Source organism: Podarcis pityusensis, assembly GCF_964106645.2.
Source record: "Podarcis pityusensis genome assembly, chromosome: 13".
Taxonomy (NCBI): Eukaryota; Metazoa; Chordata; class Lepidosauria; order Squamata; family Lacertidae; genus Podarcis; species Podarcis pityusensis.
Window position 1 is genome coordinate 38,964,338 of NC_138038.1, and position 21,012 is coordinate 38,985,349.

The 21,012-nt window shown below is 47.3% G+C and overlaps 4 protein-coding genes across 6 annotated transcripts in view; 2 read left to right on the forward strand and 2 right to left on the reverse strand.

Annotated features, from left to right (window-relative positions):
- LOC308461745 (uncharacterized protein) lies at positions 1 to 4,812 on the forward strand. The gene is made up of 7 exons (XM_080978866.1): positions 1 to 708; positions 1,337 to 1,418; positions 1,908 to 1,931; positions 2,073 to 2,135; positions 2,639 to 2,903; positions 3,230 to 3,380; positions 3,690 to 4,812. The coding sequence occupies exons 1-7, from the start codon at positions 187 to 189 to the stop codon at positions 4,101 to 4,103; spliced, it is 1,521 nt and encodes a 506-aa protein (XP_080834992.1). The 5' UTR covers positions 1 to 186; the 3' UTR covers positions 4,104 to 4,812.
- THOC6 (THO complex subunit 6) lies at positions 4,680 to 13,903 on the reverse strand. 2 transcript variants are annotated; one of them, XM_080978867.1, is made up of 13 exons: positions 13,772 to 13,903; positions 12,032 to 12,147; positions 11,890 to 11,954; positions 10,311 to 10,414; positions 10,179 to 10,216; positions 10,034 to 10,082; positions 9,870 to 9,941; positions 9,393 to 9,495; positions 8,398 to 8,447; positions 7,591 to 7,653; positions 6,966 to 7,076; positions 6,391 to 6,519; positions 4,680 to 5,115 (listed from the first exon to the last, which is right to left on the reverse strand). In XM_080978867.1, the coding sequence occupies exons 2-13, from the start codon at positions 12,145 to 12,147 to the stop codon at positions 5,032 to 5,034; spliced, it is 984 nt and encodes a 327-aa protein (XP_080834993.1). In that variant the 5' UTR covers positions 13,772 to 13,903; the 3' UTR covers positions 4,680 to 5,031. The 2 variants fall into 2 exon arrangements, with proteins under 2 accessions (XP_080834993.1, XP_080834994.1); XM_080978868.1 differs by lacking the exon at positions 13,772 to 13,903 and adding an exon at positions 13,199 to 13,333.
- Positions 13,387 to 18,114, forward strand: HCFC1R1 (host cell factor C1 regulator 1). 2 transcript variants are annotated; one of them, XM_080978870.1, is made up of 6 exons: positions 13,387 to 13,654; positions 15,155 to 15,348; positions 16,387 to 16,437; positions 16,843 to 17,007; positions 17,093 to 17,266; positions 17,359 to 18,114. In XM_080978870.1, the coding sequence occupies exons 2-6, from the start codon at positions 15,155 to 15,157 to the stop codon at positions 17,507 to 17,509; spliced, it is 735 nt and encodes a 244-aa protein (XP_080834996.1). In that variant the 5' UTR covers positions 13,387 to 13,654; the 3' UTR covers positions 17,510 to 18,114. The 2 variants fall into 2 exon arrangements, with proteins under 2 accessions (XP_080834996.1, XP_080834997.1); XM_080978871.1 differs by lacking the exon at positions 13,387 to 13,654 and adding an exon at positions 13,964 to 15,050.
- LOC308461749 (ras-related protein Rab-35-like) overlaps positions 18,108 to 21,012 on the reverse strand; it is a 13,703-nt gene continuing 10,798 nt past the window's right edge. Inside the window, exons 5-6 of the mRNA XM_080978872.1 lie at positions 20,169 to 20,293; positions 18,108 to 19,505 (exon numbers count right to left, since the gene is read on the reverse strand). Coding sequence (XP_080834998.1) covers positions 19,377 to 19,505; positions 20,169 to 20,293 — 254 coding nt within the window. The 3' untranslated portion in view covers positions 18,108 to 19,376. The remainder of the gene's footprint in view (positions 19,506 to 20,168; positions 20,294 to 21,012) is intronic.

The window sequence follows — 21,012 nt, forward strand, 5'->3', positions numbered from 1 at the left end:
TTTCACTTTGCAGGAAAGTTTAAAAGCTGGTTTTTGCGTCCCACCCCCTTCCCATCTCTGACACAGCCAGGAGCAAAAGTCTCTGTGAATGAACAGACCTCGGCAGGAAGGGAAAGTGAAAGCTGAGAAGGGAGGGGAGGCAGGCGAAACAACAGCAGCAGGAGGAGGATTTCAGAGGGATCCACCATGGCAATGAGCGGGGAGGGGGATCCTCCCGGCCAGCGAGAGGGGATCCTGCAGCAGTTCTACGCCGACAGGGTCTTCCTGTGCGGGGACAAAGGCTGGAGGGTCGGGAAGAATTTCTTCGTGGTAAAAAGCACGGTGGAGAAGATGGTAAAATGGGCCTATGAATCCAGCACCGGGCTCTACCCCAACGACCCCATCCCGGTCGGCAGCCACAGGGAAGGGCTGCACCTTCAAGTGGAGGGGAGTTCCAACGGTTTCGACTTCCTCATCCCCGCGAGGTATAACCCCAAGCTGGCGCTCGTAAGTGGGGGCATCGCCAAGGAGCCTGGCAGCTATGAAAAGAAGCTGCCCACCTACATTTTCCGCGAGCAAGGGCTGCCCGTGTTTCGCTGGGGCACCAAAGTCCTTGTGGACCTCGAGGCTTTCGGGGAGATGTACGTGGAAGTCCACTGCCACCGGCAAGCGGAGCGACTGGCGGACGAGGACGACGAGGAAGACCTGGATTTCTTAGATGAGTGCAAGGTAGATTTCGACAGAGCGGCATCATCACCATGGTTATTTTGATGATGATGATTAAGTAGTTTATATACTACTTCTACTTCAAAAAAGACTTTAAAGCAGTTTAGGACATTAGAAAAGTATCACACATAAGTACAAAAAAAAAGTGAACTAAAAATAAGCATTTTGATGTGGTACAAAACAATTAAGTAAAATCCTCATGAAAATCAATATGAACTAGAACTACTATCATACATTATCATTAACTTGGTGGAACTTCTGAGACCTGAATGTTCAGTGCACATTTTAAGTCAGTTTTCTGATTTGATTGTTTAACTTGATTTATTGGTATTGTGCCTTTTATACTGTGAAGCCACCTAGAGACGGGCAGAACAATCCAAGCTATGGGAAGCTGGTAAAATTTCCACTGTCTTAACTGATGCCATCTTAAGTTAGGCTGGTGTAGTCTGAGGTTGTGCTTTATGCTGGCGTGAGCACAGCCAGGGAGTGTGGGTTTTACACTGGTGTAGCCCCCAGCTCAGCTAAGACCCGCTGAATCCACACCTCATCCTCCTGGTGGATCTGGGGTTTCCATTCTCCAACTCAAGAGGATGCAAAATCCAGTGACCCGCTTTGTTTTCTCTTTGTCCAGGAGAGCCTCAGCCACCACCACCTGGACCCTGTCCAAATCTTGGAGGACTTTCACCGACATATAGAAATCGCTTTGGACCCAGGTACAGCCATGGCAGCGCAGGTGGTGTGCTAACATTTCCTTTGGTCCGAGGGTTGCTTGAGAGAGGGGCAAATTGAACTCCCAAACCTGTAGTTAGTTAGTTAGTTAGTTAGTTAGTCACACACACACACACACACCCTCCCCCCGTTATAGCATGCTATTCTGTAAACCTCATAATCCGATTCCTCAGATACCTGGACTTACAGGTGCTTTTCCTCTAAGGAGACCTGGCAGCCATCCTAAAGAAATTCAGGTTGCCGCCTTTGTTCTGAACACGTACCCTATATTTATGCAACAGGCTTAATATCATATCACCACACTGAGATAAGCTGCACCTGTTATAATGAATTTCCACTTGTCATGTAATTAAAAGCAGAGCAATCCTTTTTAGGAAACAATGATTGAGTAGGGGTTTGGGAGCCTGAATGTCAGGCCATTCGCAATTCTCCATTAACTTATTTTCTCGAACTTTTCTTTCCTGCCTTCCCAGAGTGCACCCATCCCCGGCAAAATGGTAAGTCCAAAAACATGTAGAAATTATTTTCCCATTGGAGAAGCCATTTGCAAGGGGGGCTGGATTTGGCCTACGGTTGTTTATTTCCAAATATATAATTGAACTTAGCAGCATTCCTTGAATTTCCCCCTTGACCATTAGATCCTGTTTTCCGGCAAAAACTCTTCCGTTCCCGTGTACCCAAGATAGACAACTGGATGAGACGTGAGTCTATTTTTGAGACGTATGTTTATTGCCGATTCCCTCAAATGTAAAAACATCAGAGTGAGTTCTGTCCTTGCCAACACCTTCCTTCAATAATTGACCGGTCAGATATGAATATATTTTAAAATTCCATTGCAAGAGCTCTGTGGACAGAATATGACCTCTTCTGGAGTGGAGGCAGGTAACCAGATCGCAGATCTGCCACCTATCCTTCTGTATAAGGGACAGACTTTATACTTAAATAAAAATATTTCTGATCACCTAGCCTTTTAGATTCATGGGAGAGTAACAGGACTGCCTTGCTATTATTTATGTTTGCTTGTGTTTCTATTACTGTTGTAATGCCATGACTGGTTTACCATTAAGATTTATAGGCTGCACACTGCTGTAGGTATTCCCAAAACCATCAAGAAAGGCACTGAAGAAATGAAAAATGCAATAACTTTATTGTTCCTTCCCCTTGATTCCTGGGGGCAATCATGCTTTGTCTGTGCCCTATGCAGAGAACATCACACTGGAGGCCCTGAATTTGGAGAGTCCTGCCATCCAGCTGGTTTTCCTTGAAGGGACGGAAACTGTCCCAGTGAAGCTGGTGCCTGCCATCCAGGGAGCCTTCAAGCTCTCCAACCAGTGGCTGAGAGAAGACCTGGCCCACCTTTCCGAATGGTGGGATGGGGACCTGGCCAACGAAAAGAAAAGCTTTCTCCGCAAAGCAGCCGTCGTTCAGGAAGTTGGACCAGAGCTGATAGCCAAGGGAGGATTTTGGAGGTAAAAAAAAGTAAACAAACTTAGCAGCCGAGAAGGAGCAAAGGAACAGTTACCCTCTAGTGGGAAAGCAGAGTTTGGCATGAATTCAGAAAAGGGGTTTCCCCCCGCAAAAGGCCTCTTGTCTTAAGGCAAGATATGTTAAGCTTCCACTGAAATATCAAACCTTTCTTTTTAATATAAACCTTTCTTTTTAATACCATCTTATTTCTGTCTCCTGCAGTAACAATAGGAGCTAAGAGGGCTATTAAGAGTTCATCCAACTAAGGAACTGTTTGCTTTCCCATAAACACGGTGTTCTAATGGAGCCATTCTCTCTCTGGGCCCAGACTCTCTTTCAGCCATGCCGAGACTGTGATTCTTGAGGACGTTGACGCTGATGGCGGGCAGAGGGCGGCAGCTTTGAGACTGCTTAAGTTTGTCAACGTGACAAAATGGACACCAGAGTACGGCAAAATCTTGACTTCCTACCATCTCAAGGTGAACCTCCCTATTAAATTCTGCACTGACTGGTGAGATAAAATAACCGAAATGCAATCAGTGCTATCTATTGCCAGGCCAGTGCTTACCATCCCCTCAGGGGCCTCTTTCACACACTTGGAACCTGATATCAAGGCCCTTATATTTGCTTCTAGTCAAAATGGAGGAAAATGTAGCCAAGGAGTCAGCAATATGATGCCCTCCACATTCCTTTTTCCCAATCTCCTGAAGCACACCAGAACTGCCCATACTGTTGAACCTCTAAGAGCCACAAAGACCTAACATTTCCCTCCTCTCTTCCTCTTGCAGACCGTTTTGCTGTGGTGCTGTGAAATCTACCCGCAGAAGGAACAGTGGGAGACTCTACTGTCCTGCCTGGAAGCCCTCCTGAGGCTCCTACGCCATACCCTTGCCAAGAGAAACCTCCCACACTACTTCCTGCAGTCCGTCAACCTCTTCAGCAGGCGCTACAAATCCAGCAGCTCCACCTATGGCCCCTTGGCCTTGGAGGTCCTGTGCCGTGAGTTCGAAGCAATGCTGGCTGACCCCATGGGATACCTTCTGCCAGATCCTGAACGGCAGGACCACTGCGCCAGCAGAGAGTTTGAGGAGAAGATGGCGGACCTCCGGGAGTTTAAAGAAAGTCACCGGGAAGATCTGAAGGAGCTGAAGAGAATGCAGGATGAGCATATGTATGAGGAGGTGGAAATATCTGAAGCGTAAAGGCCAAGTCCTGTGTGAAGGACTAGAAATCCAGAAAAGCGTTGTTCCACGCAGCATAGAACTGGCCATTCTGCTATAGCTTTCCCACAATACCAGATTCCAGACCTCATGACCACAGAGGTAAAAAACTGAATAGCATTTGGGCAAAGTCAGACGAAAGATCACAGAAGGGTGCCATACAGGGAGGACATCTGAACCGCTCCTTGACATTTTTGCCCACCTGCTCCCATCAGCTCCATATGAGTCATTGCGGTGTGATGGCTTGCCAGGATGAGGAACCTATAGCCTTCCATATGCTGTGGGACTAAAACTTCCAGCACTGCCAATGGTCAGGGATGATGGGAGTTGTAGTCCACCTGCCTGGAGGGCCCTTGAATCCCTGTCCCCAGGCTTGAGTGCTGGACTGGAGAGACCCAAGTTCAAGTTCTGCCACAAAGCTGAACATTGTGTCAGCCATCGCCTCTTGGATTCACCCACCTTACACAAGATTTTTGAGAGAAGAAGGGAACTCTGTATGCTTCCTCAAATGAAGGACAGGACAAAGACATAGCAACAAACATTCCGAGGGCATCCATATTTCAGTCTTTAAAAAATTGTTTTAATGCATTTAACTCGAAATAGATTTAACAGCTTCTTGCCTGTGATGTAAGGTTTATCCTGACTGTGGAATTGGGGGTTGCTAGTTACAATAAACACAGTTCCCAATTCCTTTCATTTTTTACCACAACTTTAAAACCCATGAAGTTCATGCCCAAGCAGGTCCAGGGGTTTCTTTTTCCTTCGTGAAGAGCCTCCTTTTCCCAACTGACGGTCCAGCTAGCTGTGGCTCAGGCATCCCTGAACGTAGCAGCCTGTCAAGTGGGGCTGCCTGTCCTGCCCAGGCACTCCTTGAACAGCACCAGTTTATGGAAACGGAATCGTCCGAGCCTTAAGAGAAGGTGAGGGAAAAGGCCCGGTAACCAAAGTTGGTGAAGACGTCGATGCGGTGGCTGCTTCCGGCAGCTGTCAGCACCTGATGGCGAAGAGGAAGGGAAGATGAGAGGGAAGAGGTTTATCAGGTATGGGGCGGCGGAAGGCCCACCCACTGCCCCACCCGCTCTGCTTCTAACCTTGCCCACCCCGTCTTTCTTGCTTTGCTCTCTACCACCACCAGTCACGGAAACAAAACCATTGTTCTGTCCAGCAGAAAACAGCAAGTACTCAAGCCCAGGGATGAGGAACCTCAGGGCCAGGGACCACATCCAGTCCTCCAGGTCTCTGATCCTTGGGATTCTCCCTGGGCCACATTCCTTCTCCAGCCACACACCTCCTTCCCAGGCCAGGCCCTCAGTGGGTCCTGCTTTGCACCCTTCCCTGAGTGATTTGTTTTATTTTATTTTATTGCCTGGCTGGGAATTCTGACAAAGCCTCGTTTGCCTGGAGGGGAGTGTGAGTGCGTGTAGGAATTAGCCTAGGGTACTAAGGTAAGGTTTACATTCCTTGCCCCCACCCCAACTTTTTGTCTCTAGTCCTGCCCCTGCATATGACCCTCAGAATGTTGCTTAGAAGGGACCCCTGGATTGCAAAAGGTTCCCACCCCAGTCCTAATAAAAGAACATCTTCTCCCACATGCCTCTGCCTACCCCCAGTCAGATCTCTGACGGAGGCCGAAGAACGCAGAACTGGCAAGTATGCAGGGCAAGGCCTTCTGGGTTGTGGCACCCAGACTGGAGAACTCCCTCTCTTATGGAGCACATATGGCTCCCTTTCTGCTGCTATTGCAACACCTCCGTTCAACCTCTTAGGTTCAATAGGCCTATGGCCCACCCCCTTATTATTGTCTGGTTCTCCAGTGCGGTTTTGGTTTCTGTGCCACTTCAGGTTTGGGGGTTTGTTTTTTAACATACTTTTCCCAAGATAATTTGCCGTTTACTCATAGCTGTGTTTTAAATTTGGTTTGTCAGCTGCCTTGAGAGATTTCCACTTTATAGGGATATAGTTGTTTTCATTTGCCGGGGGCGAGGGTCCCACAAACTCGCCATTTGGTGGTCCAGACCTCTGGGTTTCTACAAACTGAAGCCCAAATTCACTACTTCTGCAGGTCCAACCCCAAGTGACAACCCACCTCTCATTCACCAAGCCCCCCTTGCTCCTTGGAAGCTTGGCACATTCTTATTTCAGCCCCCTCCCCCACGTCCACAGTCCTACTTGCCAAAGCTAAGCCCTGCCCCTTCCAAGCAGAATTCCAGCCGCCTCCCTCTGCAGGCCAGACACCCTCCTACCTCCCTCCTGCCGCCCAGGAGCTTACCTTGTGCTCTGGCGAGTGTTCATTGATGGAAAGAGAGTGGATGCAACGTGGGATGCAAGGGATTTGAGCCTTCACTTCCCCACTGATCTGTAAATGGTTAATGGTGGGGCTGTGGCCAGCCGAGAGAATCTGCGGAAGACAGATCGTCAGGGCGGGGAAAGAGGGTGCTGAGTGAAAGGGCGGGTTGAATAGCTGTCAACCTTCCCTTTTTTTGCAGGAAATTCCCTTATTCCAGAGCCATTTCCCGCTGCTTCCCGCTGCTATCCCGGATTGTTAGATATCCCGTAGACTGTCCCCGGGACAGCTGAGGCTGCTGGTCCCTTATTTTCGAGGATGCTGATCCCTTATTTTCAAATCTGAAAGTTGACAGCTATGGCGGGTGGCAATGAAACCATTTTTATGAAGAATAAAAAATTTGGCGCAAAAGGGAAGAGCAAAGGAAGGGGAAATAAGACTGGTTGGATGAAGGAATAACAACAAAGGAGCAGGGGGAAGAAATACAGGAATCAAGGGAATGAGGAAGCCAGTGAGATGGGAGGCTATGTGGCCCTCAACCCCCGGGGGGGATGACTCACCAAGTCCTGGTAGAACATGACTTGTTGCTGACACTGGGGCACGGGGAATATCGTGGTAGGTGTGACGGACCGCAGGTGCCACAGAGTGAGCGCTGGGCCTCCACCACACACCTGTGGAAGGAGAAACAGGAAAAGGGTTGGAGAGATCTTAAACCAGGAAGTCAGGGCGCTCCATACTAGGGCCAGGGCCTGGTCTAAGGTGAGTCACAACAGCAGCCACCATGCAAACCTAAGGGAAACATTAAGAAATGGGTCCCTCAAATTCACGTTAAAGGGACATCCCAGATCTGAAAAAGTGGAAGACTGCCTTAGGGAACCCACAACCTGCCGATGACAAAAGCTCTCTGCAAGAGCCCTTTTGCTTACCCGGTGCACCAAACACTTGTCCATTGCAAATGTCAGCAGCCCCCCTTGCTTCCAAGGCCAGTTTCAGAAAATAGGGGCAGAACAGGGAGCTCCAAAGAAAGGGGAAGCCAACGTCTCTGGACGTCCCATGCGACATCCGAGAACAGCAAGGCTCAGTGAACAACCTCCTCCTTCCCTCCCAGACTGCTGCACTCCAGCTCAATACATTTTGGGATATTTAAGCTGTTCTCTTTCTGCAGCCAAGAGTCAATGAACTCACCATCCAGTCGGACTCGGTTGCCAGGCAACGGATCCACTTCCCGTTCTGTGGCCTGTTGCATTCCTAAGGGAGTTGAGGGGAGCATTAGGGGAAGGTGGCCGAAGGAAGCAATGGTTAAGTGGTGAAGCTGGTTATCGAAAATGAGTAAGGGCTCCATTTCCTCAAAGGTTTTTCTTCAATAAAATATGAGATCGCAAGTGTGAGGTTGTCTCCCGTTAATATAGGTTCCTAGTTTTTATTAGGGGTTCTTGTTTTGAGGAGTTGCAAACACTTTGATAATAACAGCAGCTTAGTTTGCATATTTTTCTCTACTTTGTAAATTATTTTTAAAATTTCTGGATAGATGGAGAATGGAAGAATGGGGAGGGATAGGAAGGCACTGTGTTCCCTGGGGCAGAGGGAAATGGGATAAAACTGCAATACCTCATAAGGTTATCTAAAAGGGTTTAATCCTGGATGGTGATTTGGAAATGGGCTATTAATCTTTCTCATTGCTGCTAAGATCAGTATAGTGGTCAATTAGACCACTATTTATCTGAGTGGTTTCATAAAACGTGGAATATAATAGCTCCATTATCTAAACTGACATATTACAGGAGAATGCATAAATAACAACAGTCAACCTAATCTATGGAACAACAGTTTGTTTATGATGTTTTGGAATGACAAACCTCAGGAAAATATCCAGTCATATACTTAATTTTGCTTTATTATAACTAATCTTTTATTGTTTGTTTTCCTTTATGATTATTGTTTGATGCCTTCTTACATTAAAAATAAAGTTGTTGATGATGATGATTACATTACCTCATATTTATGTACTTCAATTGATTGAACCTGACCTCCAGTACGTAAATCTGCAAAGAGAGAGAAATAAAGTCCATGGTTTGTCTAGTCAACTGTAGCTCAGTGGCAGATCATCTGTTTGCATTCAGAAAGACCCTGGTTCAATCCTCAGCATCTCTACTAAGGGGTGGGAGGGACCCCACCTGAAACCCCTGCCATTAACCATAGACAACATGTTGCTAGATGGACCACAGGCCTCAGTATAGGCAGCTTACTATGTTGCATATACACCATCCCAGTCCTAGAAAACAAGCCAAAGGGGGTGTCAGCAACTGATCATCTAAAGAGATTGGAAGAAAATGGAGCAGTGGGATCCCTGTGGCATTGGCTCGTCCCCAAACATTCTGAAGATATTCCCTGAATCACCTTTAAGTAAGTGACATCCGCCCTGCTTTTCAAGAAACTGCTAAGAGCAAACAAATATGGAATCTAAGATAAAATCCAAGAGTTAAAACAAACCTTACGACCATTAGCCATATAACAGAGAACAGAAGTTTAAAAGGCACAGATTGATACCCAAAGATGGCTTACATCCACAGCATACATTTAAAGCAGGATGATACCACTTTTAACAGTCACGGAGAATCCTGCGAACTGTGGTTTGCTCAGAGTGCTGACTTCACATAGCTACAGTTTCCTGCACTGTTGACCAACTACAGTTCACAGGGTTTTTTATATCTGTTAAAGGTATCATAGCGCTTTAAATGTATGGTGTGGATGTTGCCCGAGTCATATTCAAATCAGCGAACATAAGTAACCAAGACGCCTGTTTCAGGACTGCGGGGTCACCACCACTGAGAAGGCCCTACCCTGACAGGGTTCAGATTTGGCTTCCTTCAGAGATGGGACATGCAGATGGGATCTGCCCAACTGATTTTAAAGCACGGGGCAGGGATTATATGGGGAGACGATCTCTCAGAGAAACAGCAGGCGGCAAGGAGGCTGCAGATCCTCACCCCAAAGGCGCACGGTGCCATCCTCACTCCCTGACAGGCACTCTCTGAGCTGGTCTCGAAGGGCCAGGCAGTGGATATAATCGGTGTGGCCTTGATATTCATGCTGTGACAGAGAGAGACGAAACAGAGTATGACTTGCGGTGGATGGAGGTAGGACACATTCTGGAGGCTGCAGAGATATGCTACGGAATAACTGAGAAATTATATTATGATACTCTATTGCTGTTGCAGAACAACACAGAATCCTGAAAAGCTATTTTTATTAAGTTTTCAATAACCATAAACAAGGGGGAAAGCCTTGGAGTTTGGAAATTGAGAATCTGACAGATTAAGAGGATTTATTTCCAGTTTATAATAACAATTTTGGGATACTCTAATGCAGAGAAGCCCCTGTAGGAGATGAGAAGGAGTTGCCTTAAATAAACCTCCTCTCTCCCTGCATTTCATCAGCCCCATGATGCTAGAGGCACGACTCACCATGAAGGCGCCAGATTCCAGATCCATCATGTGAATGGAACAGTCTCCCCCAGCCATTAGAAGACTATTATCCTGAAGGAGGAAGGGGGAGAAGCAGCAAGAATGAGGCCGAGGCAGATGAGTGAACCATGCCAAACCCTCCCCATATTGCGCTGCGCCTGTACCTTGAGGTTCAGCTGAAGGCTGTTGATTTCTGGCACCTCCAAGCTGCTCCTGAGCAGAAAAGCAAAGAGAGAATTTTTGCCATCTGTACATGCATAAAGAGGAAGAAAAGATGGCAATGGTGAAAGGGGGAAATCAAAGTTATACCCATAAGGCGGCCTCCTGCTCCAGGCTTCTTTGCAACCCTGCGGCAGAAGGCAGAAGAAGGTTAAGAGGAACACAGTCAAAAGGAAGTCGGGAGAAACATGGGAGGGGAACCGATGAGCCAGCCGCCCTTACCTTCTTCACAATCTCACTCCAGTTCCAGGCCTTGACTTCCCCATTGCCAGCACTGAGCAGCTGCCGGTCTGTGGAAACCAGGGCATAGACGGGACCTTCGTGAGCTGTGGGAAGAAGAAGCACCTGAAATGGATGGATTTTGGCATGGCAGTGGTGAAGTGCATTCTGGGAAATCCCCAGCTTGCCACCCTGAAGTTCCGGAGTTTAACCTTGCCAGGAATGCATTTTATTTCCATCTCATTTGCAGAGGGCTTGCAAGCCCGTGGCCAGATTCAAGGGGGCCTTGGGGGCAAGGACAGTCCTGGGAGAGCCCCCTCCCTTGGTTAGCTTACCAATCAGCAGGGGCAGGACTGTGAGAAGGAGAAGCCACTGTGACCACTCGGCCCACTGCTCCCCTCAGTGAAGGGCCCTTAAAATTAAAGGAGTCGTGTTAGGTATGTCAACACGGCAAATCATCACACAGGCACCCAGCTAAGGTGGGGAGAGGGTCTCCAAATTGGCACTTTAGAGAGATGGCAGGGGCAGGCGGTGGCACTGAATAATGGCACTGATGCACAGGCCCCTCCAGACTGAGGTGTTGGGTTTTTTCCAGGTGTATCCTGCAATGCATCATTGGCACAATAATAGCATGTTGGTGGTGGATTTATACGATCATCCACACATCATTCTGCTTTATTAGTTCTTCTGTGATGCCTCCCCAATGATATTGTATAAAAGGCCTCAGCCCAGAATACCTGAAGGAGCGTCTCCACCCCCATCGTTCAGCCTGGACACTGAGGTCCAGCTCCGAGGGCCTTCTGGCAGTTCCCTCCCTGCGAGAAGTGAGGTTACAGGGAACCAGGCAGAGGGCCTTCTTGGTAATGGCGCCTGCCCTGTGGAATGTCCTCCCTTCAGATGTCAAGGAAATAAACTATCTGACTTTTAGAAAAAATCTGAAGGCAGCCTTGTTTAGGAAAAATTTTAATGTTTGATGGTTTATTGTGTTTTTTAATATTCTGTTGGAAGCCACCCAGAGTGGCTGGGGAAACCTAGCCAGATGGGTGGGGTATAAATAATAAATTATTATTATTATTGAAAGCAGGACTGCGAATAACTGTCCTGATACCATCATAAGCACAAATAATCATGAATGTACAATAAATACGACACATGGAGAGGCCTCATGTAAGGGCCCAAAGGCTGGGGGCTTTTTTTGGGTGGAAGGTGGAGCCACCCAGCCCAGTGCTTCTCATCTCAGGGCCAGGCCCTTAATTTATTTATTTATTTATTAAACGATGCCAGCATTAGCCACACAGGCTCTCCTGGAGCCCAGCCAATGCTGCATGCTGACGCTGGGCTTGGGGATCTGCTTTATGGGAACTCCTGGCATTGCCACAAACGGCCAACCGTAATAAACAAGCAGGTTGGCATGGGAATGGATGCTCAATGCATCTTGGGAGTTCCTGGACTCCTTGCAGTTGTTGTTATTTGTTTATATCCCATTAGCCTTCCCGAAAGAGCCCAGGGCAGCAACAACAGGCAACATAACGATAAAAGCGTCTTAAAAACAATTCCAGTAGAGGCTGTATTTTTCACCTACCTACAAAGGACACCACTGGCTTCTTGCTCTCCTCCTTAGCCTCTGAACTCAGTGCTGCAGAAAGGCTGGAGAGGAAGAAACACAGAGGTGTGAGGAAATGCAGAGATAATTCCTCCCTCCCTCAAAAGAGGCACCCAATTACCTGAAGATGGCAATCTCTCCATAGTTGTTCCCGGCTGCCAAGTACTTGCCACATGGCGAGACGCTCTGGGAGTAGACAGTCATGTGCAAGAGTTCCAGGGATCGCTGAATATCCATCTGGCAAGAGGAACAAGCAGGAGAAGTCAAGGAAGCAAGTGCTGCCTGGATGGATGCTGGTTTTTGCTTTCCTAAGAAATACTGTTTTATTTGCCCAGGCATGTCCCACCCCAAGCCCTGATTGCACTACAGTATAAGCAGATTCCATCCTTGGCAAAAGAAAATCCCACCTATGTAGTTGATTTACCTGCTGCGGAGCTTGACCAAGCTCAATTTTTTGTAAAGCCCAATTCTGCTAATTCCTGCAATATACCAAAGTGTAGATCTAAGCAGCCTGGCCTTGGATGTCAATAGGTAAGATGGGAGCAAGATCTCCCCAGTATGGCACACTGGTCTCACCAGCATCCCAGTGCAGTACATGGAACCACAGAACAGGCTGCCATGCTACATGCTCCCCATGTCCAATGAGCCTCACACAGGGGTGCGACAAATGATCCCAAAGCATGTGGGGTTTCCAGCAAGGCAAAATAGGGTACATCAGGAGTAGGGAGCCTGTGGCTCACCAGATATAATTTTTTTTTTTGGGGGGGGGATTCCAGCTCCCATCAGCTCCAGTGAGTATGGCCAATGATCAGAGGTGATGGGAGTTGTAGTCCAGAAATATCAGCACGGCCACCAGTTCCCTACCCCCACTACACGCTGCAAATCATATGGTTCCCTCGACAAAAGGAGATGTAAACACTGCATCTAATGTGAGTTTTTAAAATGCCCCATGGGTCAACATAACGCTTTTGTTTTGCTACTGCTTGTTTAATTTGGTCACGATTTATATTTTGATGGTTAGCTGCCTTGGTTTTGAGTTTTAATTTTGGCTGCGATACTTATACTGTATGTTTTTTGTATCAGGCTACCTTGAGTTCGATTTTATAAGAAAAGCAGCTTAACAGAAATGCAGAGTTCCCTTTAAAATAAAATTAAAAAAAAAAAACTTGATAATGCTGAGCGCGGAGCAAAAAGAGGAGCCGCATTGCAGCAAACGTTGGTCCAGGCAAAGCGCACACTCTATGCACACTGCCCGAGGAGTAAGCCCATTGAACACAGTGGGACTTACTTCTGAGTAAGCACGCAAACGACCGCGATGTTAAATTGCTCATGCAAACCCGCCCCGGTCAATGGGAGCCAGACGCGCTTTCATTCGGTGCAGAAGCGACGCGCTTTCCTTTATCCTTCACTTAACGAGGCCAATGCCAAAGTCGGACACTAGGGGGCGCGCGCACGAGCCCTTGAGACTTTGTCTCGTCTCTATGATTACAAAGAGCCGGAGCGACGAGAAAGCGCAAGGCACGACGGGATTCGGAGGCTGCGCGGTCAAAGCAACATGGACCGAGAGTGTAAAAAGGAACTACGTTTCCCGGCACACTTCGCGCGAGTATCGGAGGTTTCCCCCCCCTCCTCGCTCGTCACGTGAAAACGAAATTTGGTGGCTGGTTTACACCCTGCTGGTTCCCCAGGCTGCTGTAGAAGCGCCGCCATTGTGAAGAGCAGCGTGAGGAACACACTCCGACCGGTAAGAGAGATATATTTTTGAATCCCCTGCCGCTATATTAACGGCGCATGCGCAGACGCTATCTCTAGACCCGCATTCTAACCCGCCTCCCCCTCGCGCGTGCCTGTCTGCACCGACCGTTACTGGCGTCACGTTCCTTCCACCGCACAGCGTTAGCCGCACGTGCCTCAGAGAATCAAGGGGCGCCCTGCCCCACCTTGAATATAACCACGCCCTTTCCTGTGGAGTGGACACGCCCACCAGGTTGTGGCAAAGCTCCGCGAGCGCAAAGCATCTTGGGATTCCGTTATTTCGGTTAGCCCTGTAGCAAGGCATCATGGGAGCGCCTTTAAATGGCTGCCTGTGAGCGCAAAGGCTGCTGGGATTCCCAAACCTTGGCAGGCAGAGCTAAGCGCTAGTCGGGTCAAGGCAAACTTCCTTTATCCTGAAGTGGCCTTAAGGATCACGGGAGAGCGACCTGCTGTCCTTTTTATATCATGAGCCTTTAGGACAAAAAGGGGCAGTTTCAGATTTATCACTAACACATTAGCAACCTCAAAATCAAAACCACACATAACACTTTTAAGGATGGTAGAACTGAATCCTACACAGCCATCAGGTTAAGGTTACCAGATTTTTTTTCAATGAATCCAGGGACACTTTTCAACTTCCTACTAAATAGATGGAATTTGTCAGGGGACTGATTTGTAAATGCAGGGACTGTCCCCCGGAAACAGGGACATCTGGTAACCTTACATCAGGTATTACTTTGAATAGACACACTGTGTTCTAGATTTATGCACAACTTCCAAGAGTTATCCAATGTAAAGACCACCACTATCTGATGGAAACACTTTGCTTAATTAAGGTGTTGGAAACCTAACGAGCATCTGCAGAGACCCCTCTGATAAAGACCTTACCTGATAAGAAACAGGAAGGAGCTTTGTATGTGGGACTCAGCCTTACGTCTCAAAATGAGCAGCTGGAAAAGCGCCTGAAGACAACAGGTGCAATATCTAATGCAGTGGCTTTTCAAAGGAATTTATACATGCATGCACCACCCCTTTTCCCCGGCAGAGACTTGAGGCGGCTTACAGACAAAATAGGAACAAATAGAATTAAACAGTATGCAAAGGGCCCACTTAATAAAAAGATCACGTGAGACCAGCTTCCTTGCTCATATCAATTGCCCCCTAAAGTGCACAGCTTCAGAGGATCATCGGCCATGCTCAGTCATATGCAGGGTAATGGGAAGGCTCTTCAGGCCTGGTCAGTGTTCTGCCTGAACCAAGTATAAACCCTAAGATGCTCTCTCAAATCCTTTTCAGCGACCCACTTCCATCAATATACTAGCTCCACTTTGCATTGGGCTGAAGGCTCCAGAACAATCCTTTAAAAATAGACAGCTTTTTCACAGGTTAGTGTGATTCAGGAGCTCCCTTGCACTAACAGTGTTTCAGGGCAGGATTAGCGCTACAGAGGAGAGTCTCAGTTTAACCCCCTTTATGTTTTACCTCACAGATGGATCAGACAACTGGCCAGCAATCGCCAACAATTATTCCATCCAGCCCATCCACGTGCTGCTCCTTCTTGGCTGGGAGCAGGGGTTGGAGCCACACCATGCCCTCCAGCAGGCAGCGGCACACAGCACGCAGAATGCCATGGATAAGGCAAAGCCAGGGCTTGGTGAACTTCAGTAAAATACAGCAGTCCCGGTAAGCATGTGCACAATGAGGCTTTTTGCTTGGGTGAAGAGGAAAGGATACATTTTGAGGATGGGCTGAGGGAGAGAAAAGTGGATTTTGATAGCACCCACCTCTCTGGCATTTATTCACAGGCAAAAAGGTGACCGACCTGCTGGAAGCTTTAAAAAACATGCCAGAGAAGGAAAATGCAGTCATTTTGTTGGGCTTTTTATTTTGCAGCTTAGTTCTGAAGGAAAGAGGCAAAAGGGCGGACAGTGGGCTACAGTCATAAACTTTCAGGGAGCTTAATTGATTACAGGACTTTATATATTCTGAAGGCACTTTACAATACAGTTCACACACAATTTAGGTAAAATAACTGTAACAAGACAGTGAAACTCAGCAGTGTAAAACATTTTAAATGTATTTACTTCCCAGCAAAATAACAAAGTAGGCACTAGGCAAGCCTCTCTGGGGGAGGTATTTCACTCCTGCTGTCTCATACCTTGTCTCAGATGGCAGGTACACTTGTAGAAGATTATTGGCTAAATATCTTAAGGTATAAATAGAAGTACGCAGTCCTTCAAGCATTCTGGTTCTGTAAAGGGCCTTAAAGCTGTAGCTAGGTGATCTTGCGCCCCTGGCAGAACCGTCCAGATTGCGCCCCCTAGCCATGGACAAATTAGCTCCTCTTTCCGCCTCTCCTCCAACCCCGCCCCCAACCAATTCAATTCACACTCCTATTTAAAACCTTTTATTTATAGACCTATTTATGTACATATTTTTAGCCAATTTTGCTCCCCTCCTTGCCTGCGCCCCTGGCTGGGCCCCACCTCACCACTCCCTAGCTATGGCCCTGGGTGGGTTTGGGTGGGGAGAAGAGAAAAAACCTAATTCAGTGCTGTGAGGAAGGAAGGAGGGGTCCTGCAAATCCATGGACTTTGGGGTCTGCAAAGAGGAAGAAGCACAGCTTTTATAATTATGGTAAAAGAGTAGGCCAGTGGGAGAAGAGCAACTAGTGTGGGGGGATCTTTGGGTCTCGAGTACAACTGTAGCTTTTTGTTTTAGGTGCCGGTCAACATCCTTCGCTTTCAAACGCCATCTGGAGCATAGAGATCAGTAAGTGTGACATAAGATGAGGAGTTATGGCTGGTGCATGAAGCGATTGGGGCTAGAAACTTCCATATTCATAATCCACTTTCTTCTTCCATATACAGGTTACAATTGCATCATGTTTTTTTCTTAAAAGCTTTTTTTTTTTTTTTTTTGCTGATTAAATATATTCCATTGTAGTTTTCTGAGAACAATGAATAAACTATTGACCATGCAATTTTCATTTAAGTAAGTGTGTGCTTTTTGTATCCGACACTAAAAATGCCAAATGAACTTTTAATGTGCTACAGTGCATGATGGGCCATGCTGAAGGGCAGAGTGGGGAAAGTGAGCTTGGCATGAATTGGTACAGGACAGGATTGGTGTCACTGGACCCTGGACTCCTTGCCATTGCTCTCTGTGCCCCAACAGGGAACCCAGTTCCAAACACTTCCTCTCAGAGGACAAGATGGCTGCCCGCTTCAACTCTCTTAGCCTGGACAATGACCATGTCTACAGCTCCAATGGTTTCCCTCTCTACGATGAAGATCCCAAGTGGCAGGAGGCATATGCACGCTTGAAAGAACTGCAGCAGAGGTACTGGGGACCACTGCTTTGTGAGGGGGGCAGTCAGAGAAGCAGAATAACAAGGCTTCATTGTGTGAGATTTTCTCTCTCTTAGGCTGTCCCAAGATGGAGCAAGTGAAGAAGCTAGTTCAGATGAGGATGAGCACAACAGTGTGCTTGTGGATGGGGAATTCATTATGGCAGATTGCCCCATACTGGCACATCCTTCCTTCCTACAAGAGCCCGTTGGAGGAGTCAGCCTTGTGCCTGAAGAGGTATTTCTTTCTCTGTAAGTATAGCACAAGACTTGGGAAGAAAAGAGGAACACTGGAAAGCAAAATCATTTGCATCAGTAACTAGCATCCTCCCTCATTCTTACAGGAATCCTTGTACAGAAGTGGTCCTTTGGAGCCCTCCTAGTAACTCAGGCTTTCACAGTATCCGGACATTGATGGCTATCCCATCTGCCCTCAGCTCTCCTGCACAGCCTCAGCAAGCAGCAGCAACAATACAAGAGGAAATGGAAATATGAGCTTTCACCCATCTTGGTCTAAAGCCAAAACTCTCTTTTTCCGGTTGGCCTGTCAGACTTTCAACAAACGACATCATTATCCAGCATAAACACATTTGATTGCAATTTTTTTTACAGCAACATAGGAACACCCATCATTTTTCAACCAACTGCAATGATCTGATCCTCTCCCCTCTACTAGATGTAAAAATGTGTGAGTGGTCATTTCTGGTGTGTGTGCATATTACTATTTTCTTTTCCAATAGGAAAGATGCCAGTACTTAGGAAAAAGTGCAACTGTGGTGTCTCAAGGTGCTATGACTTAGAATGTTAATATTGCTATTTAGAAGCAATTTCAAAATGAGCTTTCTGAACTTCTCCTTTTTATTTTATCAGAGAGCTGATACCCCACCCTACAAAAAAAAAATGTTTGTGTGAAGATCAACTATCATTTTCTCTTTCCTTGCGGGAGCAGCATCTTGACCTTTTACTTCCAGAGAGCTGAAAACAAGATGTTACTCCAGAGGGTACCAACAGATGGAAATATGACAAAAAAAATCCCTCTTGGCACCAAAGGATGGGTAGCCACGCTTTGGAGAAATAAAAGAATAAGAGGTGGTTTCATATCTAAATTTCTTTATTGAACAGTGGTGTCTCCTTGACAGGTTTAATGCCATTAGCAGTGGGTTAACACAAGATGTTTTAATTATGTACATAATTCATTTTTGTGTATATAAAATAATTCATGAAGCAGACGTATTGCACAGTCAGAAGGTCCCCATATTTAAAGACAGAGGTGGGAGGGCAGATACAATTTCAACCCTGTTGTACCCACCATTTTGGAGTTGCGGGGTGGAGACCCACCTCCCAGATCCAAAGAGTGTTTCATATTCCAAGTTTGGCATATACACACCTTCTGATTAGTTCCTCGGTTTCAGGAGGGAGGCTGGGCTGACAGGATGGTACCCCAATTGCTAATACAAGGCAGGGAGGTTTCAAAGAGACCTTTCCAACCCCAGCCTTGTTTTGAATATGAATATACATGACAAATTGCTCTGAGACTGGAGAAGGGGTTATGGGGAAGAGATGAACAATCCTATTCCAGACCCAGTGGGAGAGGTTTGCACCCTGGTTTTTAACCCAGGCCTCAGGACAGTATTCTGACCACATTTCTTAGCAAACGCAAGCCAAGAAGAAAATTGGGGCAATCCCCACTATTGCTAGGTGAAGTATTGTGAATTGAGGCACTGGATTCCCCCAGTTTCATCCTACCCCTCATTAGTCACAGGTACAGCTGTATTGTCCTCCCCCCTTAAAAAGAAATACACATCTTTCTCCCGCGACACACACACACGTATCACAGTGACCCAACAATGGATACTCGAGCTGCACTGCGCCATGGCAACACAGGGTGGGAATGGAGGGCAGAGGAAGACGAGAAGTAAAATACATGAGAAGAGAGTTTATAGGCAACACTGCAGAGGTTATTTTTGTTTTCTGGAAGTAGAAAATGCCCCTCATCCTCCTATTCATCACCTTTATGCAATTTGTTTCAGCACTGTTTGTTTTTAATGCTCTTCAATGTTCCCCTGCCTCTATCCCCAACGCAAGAAGGGATTTCAGCGCCAGTATATAGATTTTTCCATTCCAGCAACTCAACCTCTCCAAGGGTTGTGGGGAGGGGAGTGCCATTCCAGTGCTGTGGGCATTATTTCACACAGACTCCCGTGCCCTCCTGCCAGGATTCCAGGCCCCCCCCCTTCCCCCACCACACATGCACACATAACGGCAGCTACTTTTACCCACCCAACCAGCCCTTCCACAGTCCGGTCAGTCATTCTCAGGATTTTGGGGCGGGGAGGAAGAGGAGAACACAGGGGCTGTCCCTTCAGCAGCATTTCTTGACGGAGGGTTTCTTTTTGGGTTTGTTGATTTTGACAACCTCATTCTGCTGCTGGAGCCGTGCCAGATTTTCCTGTTTAGTCCGGAGCACCATGGCTGTGATGGCATTGAACATCTGTAGCGGAGGAAAAATACAGAGTGATGAGCCTGCCTTTCCCTACCAACAACGCGCGCGCATACACACACACACCCATTAGGCACAGAGGCATTTCTCTAATAGGGAGTGGGGGATATTCTTGGCTCCACAGGCCAAATCCTTATCAGGATCCGCCTCGCAGGATAAAGTGGATGGGTGGCTGAGAGAGCACCTACCTGTCAATCACATTATTGTGCCTCGTGACTGACATGCAGCAAGGGCACCCACCAATCAAAACCCCTTTTGCAAGCCTCTTCTCCCACACGCTCGAAGATCAGAACAAGCTCTGGAGCTGAAAGGCGAGCAAAGAGGCTTGCAAAGGCTTTTTGCAAACCTCCCTCTTCTCTTTCAAGTCCCCAAGATCAGGAACTTGAAAAGGAAGAGGCCCACCCCACTTCCCATTTAAGGTTCCGATATTTAATTCACTGATGACTCAAAAGTAAATCCTGCCGACTAGGCTATGCAGTCCTGTTCACAACCAATGCAGGATTAAACCCTATCCTCCTACCCACCAGTTGACCTCACTGAGGGACAAGGGGGCGTGGTTTGGGGGGGCCAAATTGGTTCCCCATCCCTGCTCTATAGGTACTGTGTGTTTTCATTCTTCCCGTCTCCACCCTCACCCACACCCCGGTCCAATACCTCTTCCACATTGAGGTTTTCCTTGGCGCTGGTTTCAAAGAGGCGGACTCCCATTTGCTCACTGAACCGCCGGGCATCGGCTGTCTCCACTTGCTTCCGCGATGGGTCCTCGCATTTGTTACCCACTGATGACAATTTGGGGGAGAGGAAGGAGGAGGAATCAGAAGCGGAATCAAATGCAACAAAGAGGGATCCAACAGCCTTAATTATTACCAGAGGAAATACTGTAAGAGTACCAGCGGTATAGACAAAAAGAGTGCAGCTAATTCCCAAACCAGAGTATTCAAAGGAAAATTGCCCCATAAGCTACCAAGCCAAGGCAGTACAACCGCTCAACAGAAACCAGATTGTCAGGTTAGATCAGAGAGCCATTTATTGCACCAATTTAAGTTGATAGGAACAACTTTCCCTAGAAAAAGCTTTAAAGCCACCTGTGACCTTAGCTCAGTTGTACAGCACATGCTTCTCACATGGAAAGTCCAAGTTCAAGCCCTGGTACCTTAAGTTTTTTTGTTTTGTTTTTTAAGGATCAGAAAGGAGGTGATGGGGGGGAAATTATCTGCCCAAGACCCTGCTACCCATTAAGTGCACATGGTCTGAACCCCACTCCAAGCAACTGCACACAGGATGCAGTGCTTCCCTTCTCCTGGCAAGAAGAAACACAGTGCACCACCAGACAGGTGACTTAGGGCTGCATGAAGGCTATACCCCCTGCTGCCTCCCAGAAAGAACACTGGGGGCGGGGAGACCATCCTTTGGCTGCGCCAGCATTTGCTTTGATCTCCATTCCTTCCTTTTTTGTATCACGTCTATTTGCTTGTGAGCCTGCGGGCAGAGCATCTTG

Bases quoted from the DNA above. Each gene is read 5' to 3' on its own strand.
- LOC308461745 (XM_080978866.1), top strand. From the start codon at position 187: ATGGCAATGAGCGGGGAGGGGGATCCTCCCGGCCAGCGAGAGGGGATC. The intron at 1,932-2,072 runs GTAAGTCCAAAA...CTTGACCATTAG, and splicing joins CACCCATCCCCGGCAAAATG to ATCCTGTTTTCCGGCAAAAA. The intron at 2,904-3,229 runs GTAAAAAAAAGT...CTCTGGGCCCAG, and splicing joins GCCAAGGGAGGATTTTGGAG to ACTCTCTTTCAGCCATGCCG.
- THOC6 (XM_080978867.1), bottom strand. From the start codon at position 12,147: ATGGATATTCAGCGATCCCTGGAACTCTTGCACATGACTGTCTACTCC. The intron at 10,083-10,178 runs GTATAACTTTGA...TTTTCTGCTCAG, and splicing joins AGCAGGAGGCCGCCTTATGG to GAGCAGCTTGGAGGTGCCAG. The intron at 5,116-6,390 runs GTAAGCTCCTGG...CTTCGCCATCAG, and splicing joins AACACTCGCCAGAGCACAAG to GTGCTGACAGCTGCCGGAAG.
- HCFC1R1 (XM_080978870.1), top strand. From the start codon at position 15,155: ATGGATCAGACAACTGGCCAGCAATCGCCAACAATTATTCCATCCAGC. The intron at 16,438-16,842 runs GTAAGTGTGACA...GTGCCCCAACAG, and splicing joins CATCTGGAGCATAGAGATCA to GGAACCCAGTTCCAAACACT. The intron at 17,267-17,358 runs GTAAGTATAGCA...TCATTCTTACAG, and splicing joins GAAGAGGTATTTCTTTCTCT to GAATCCTTGTACAGAAGTGG.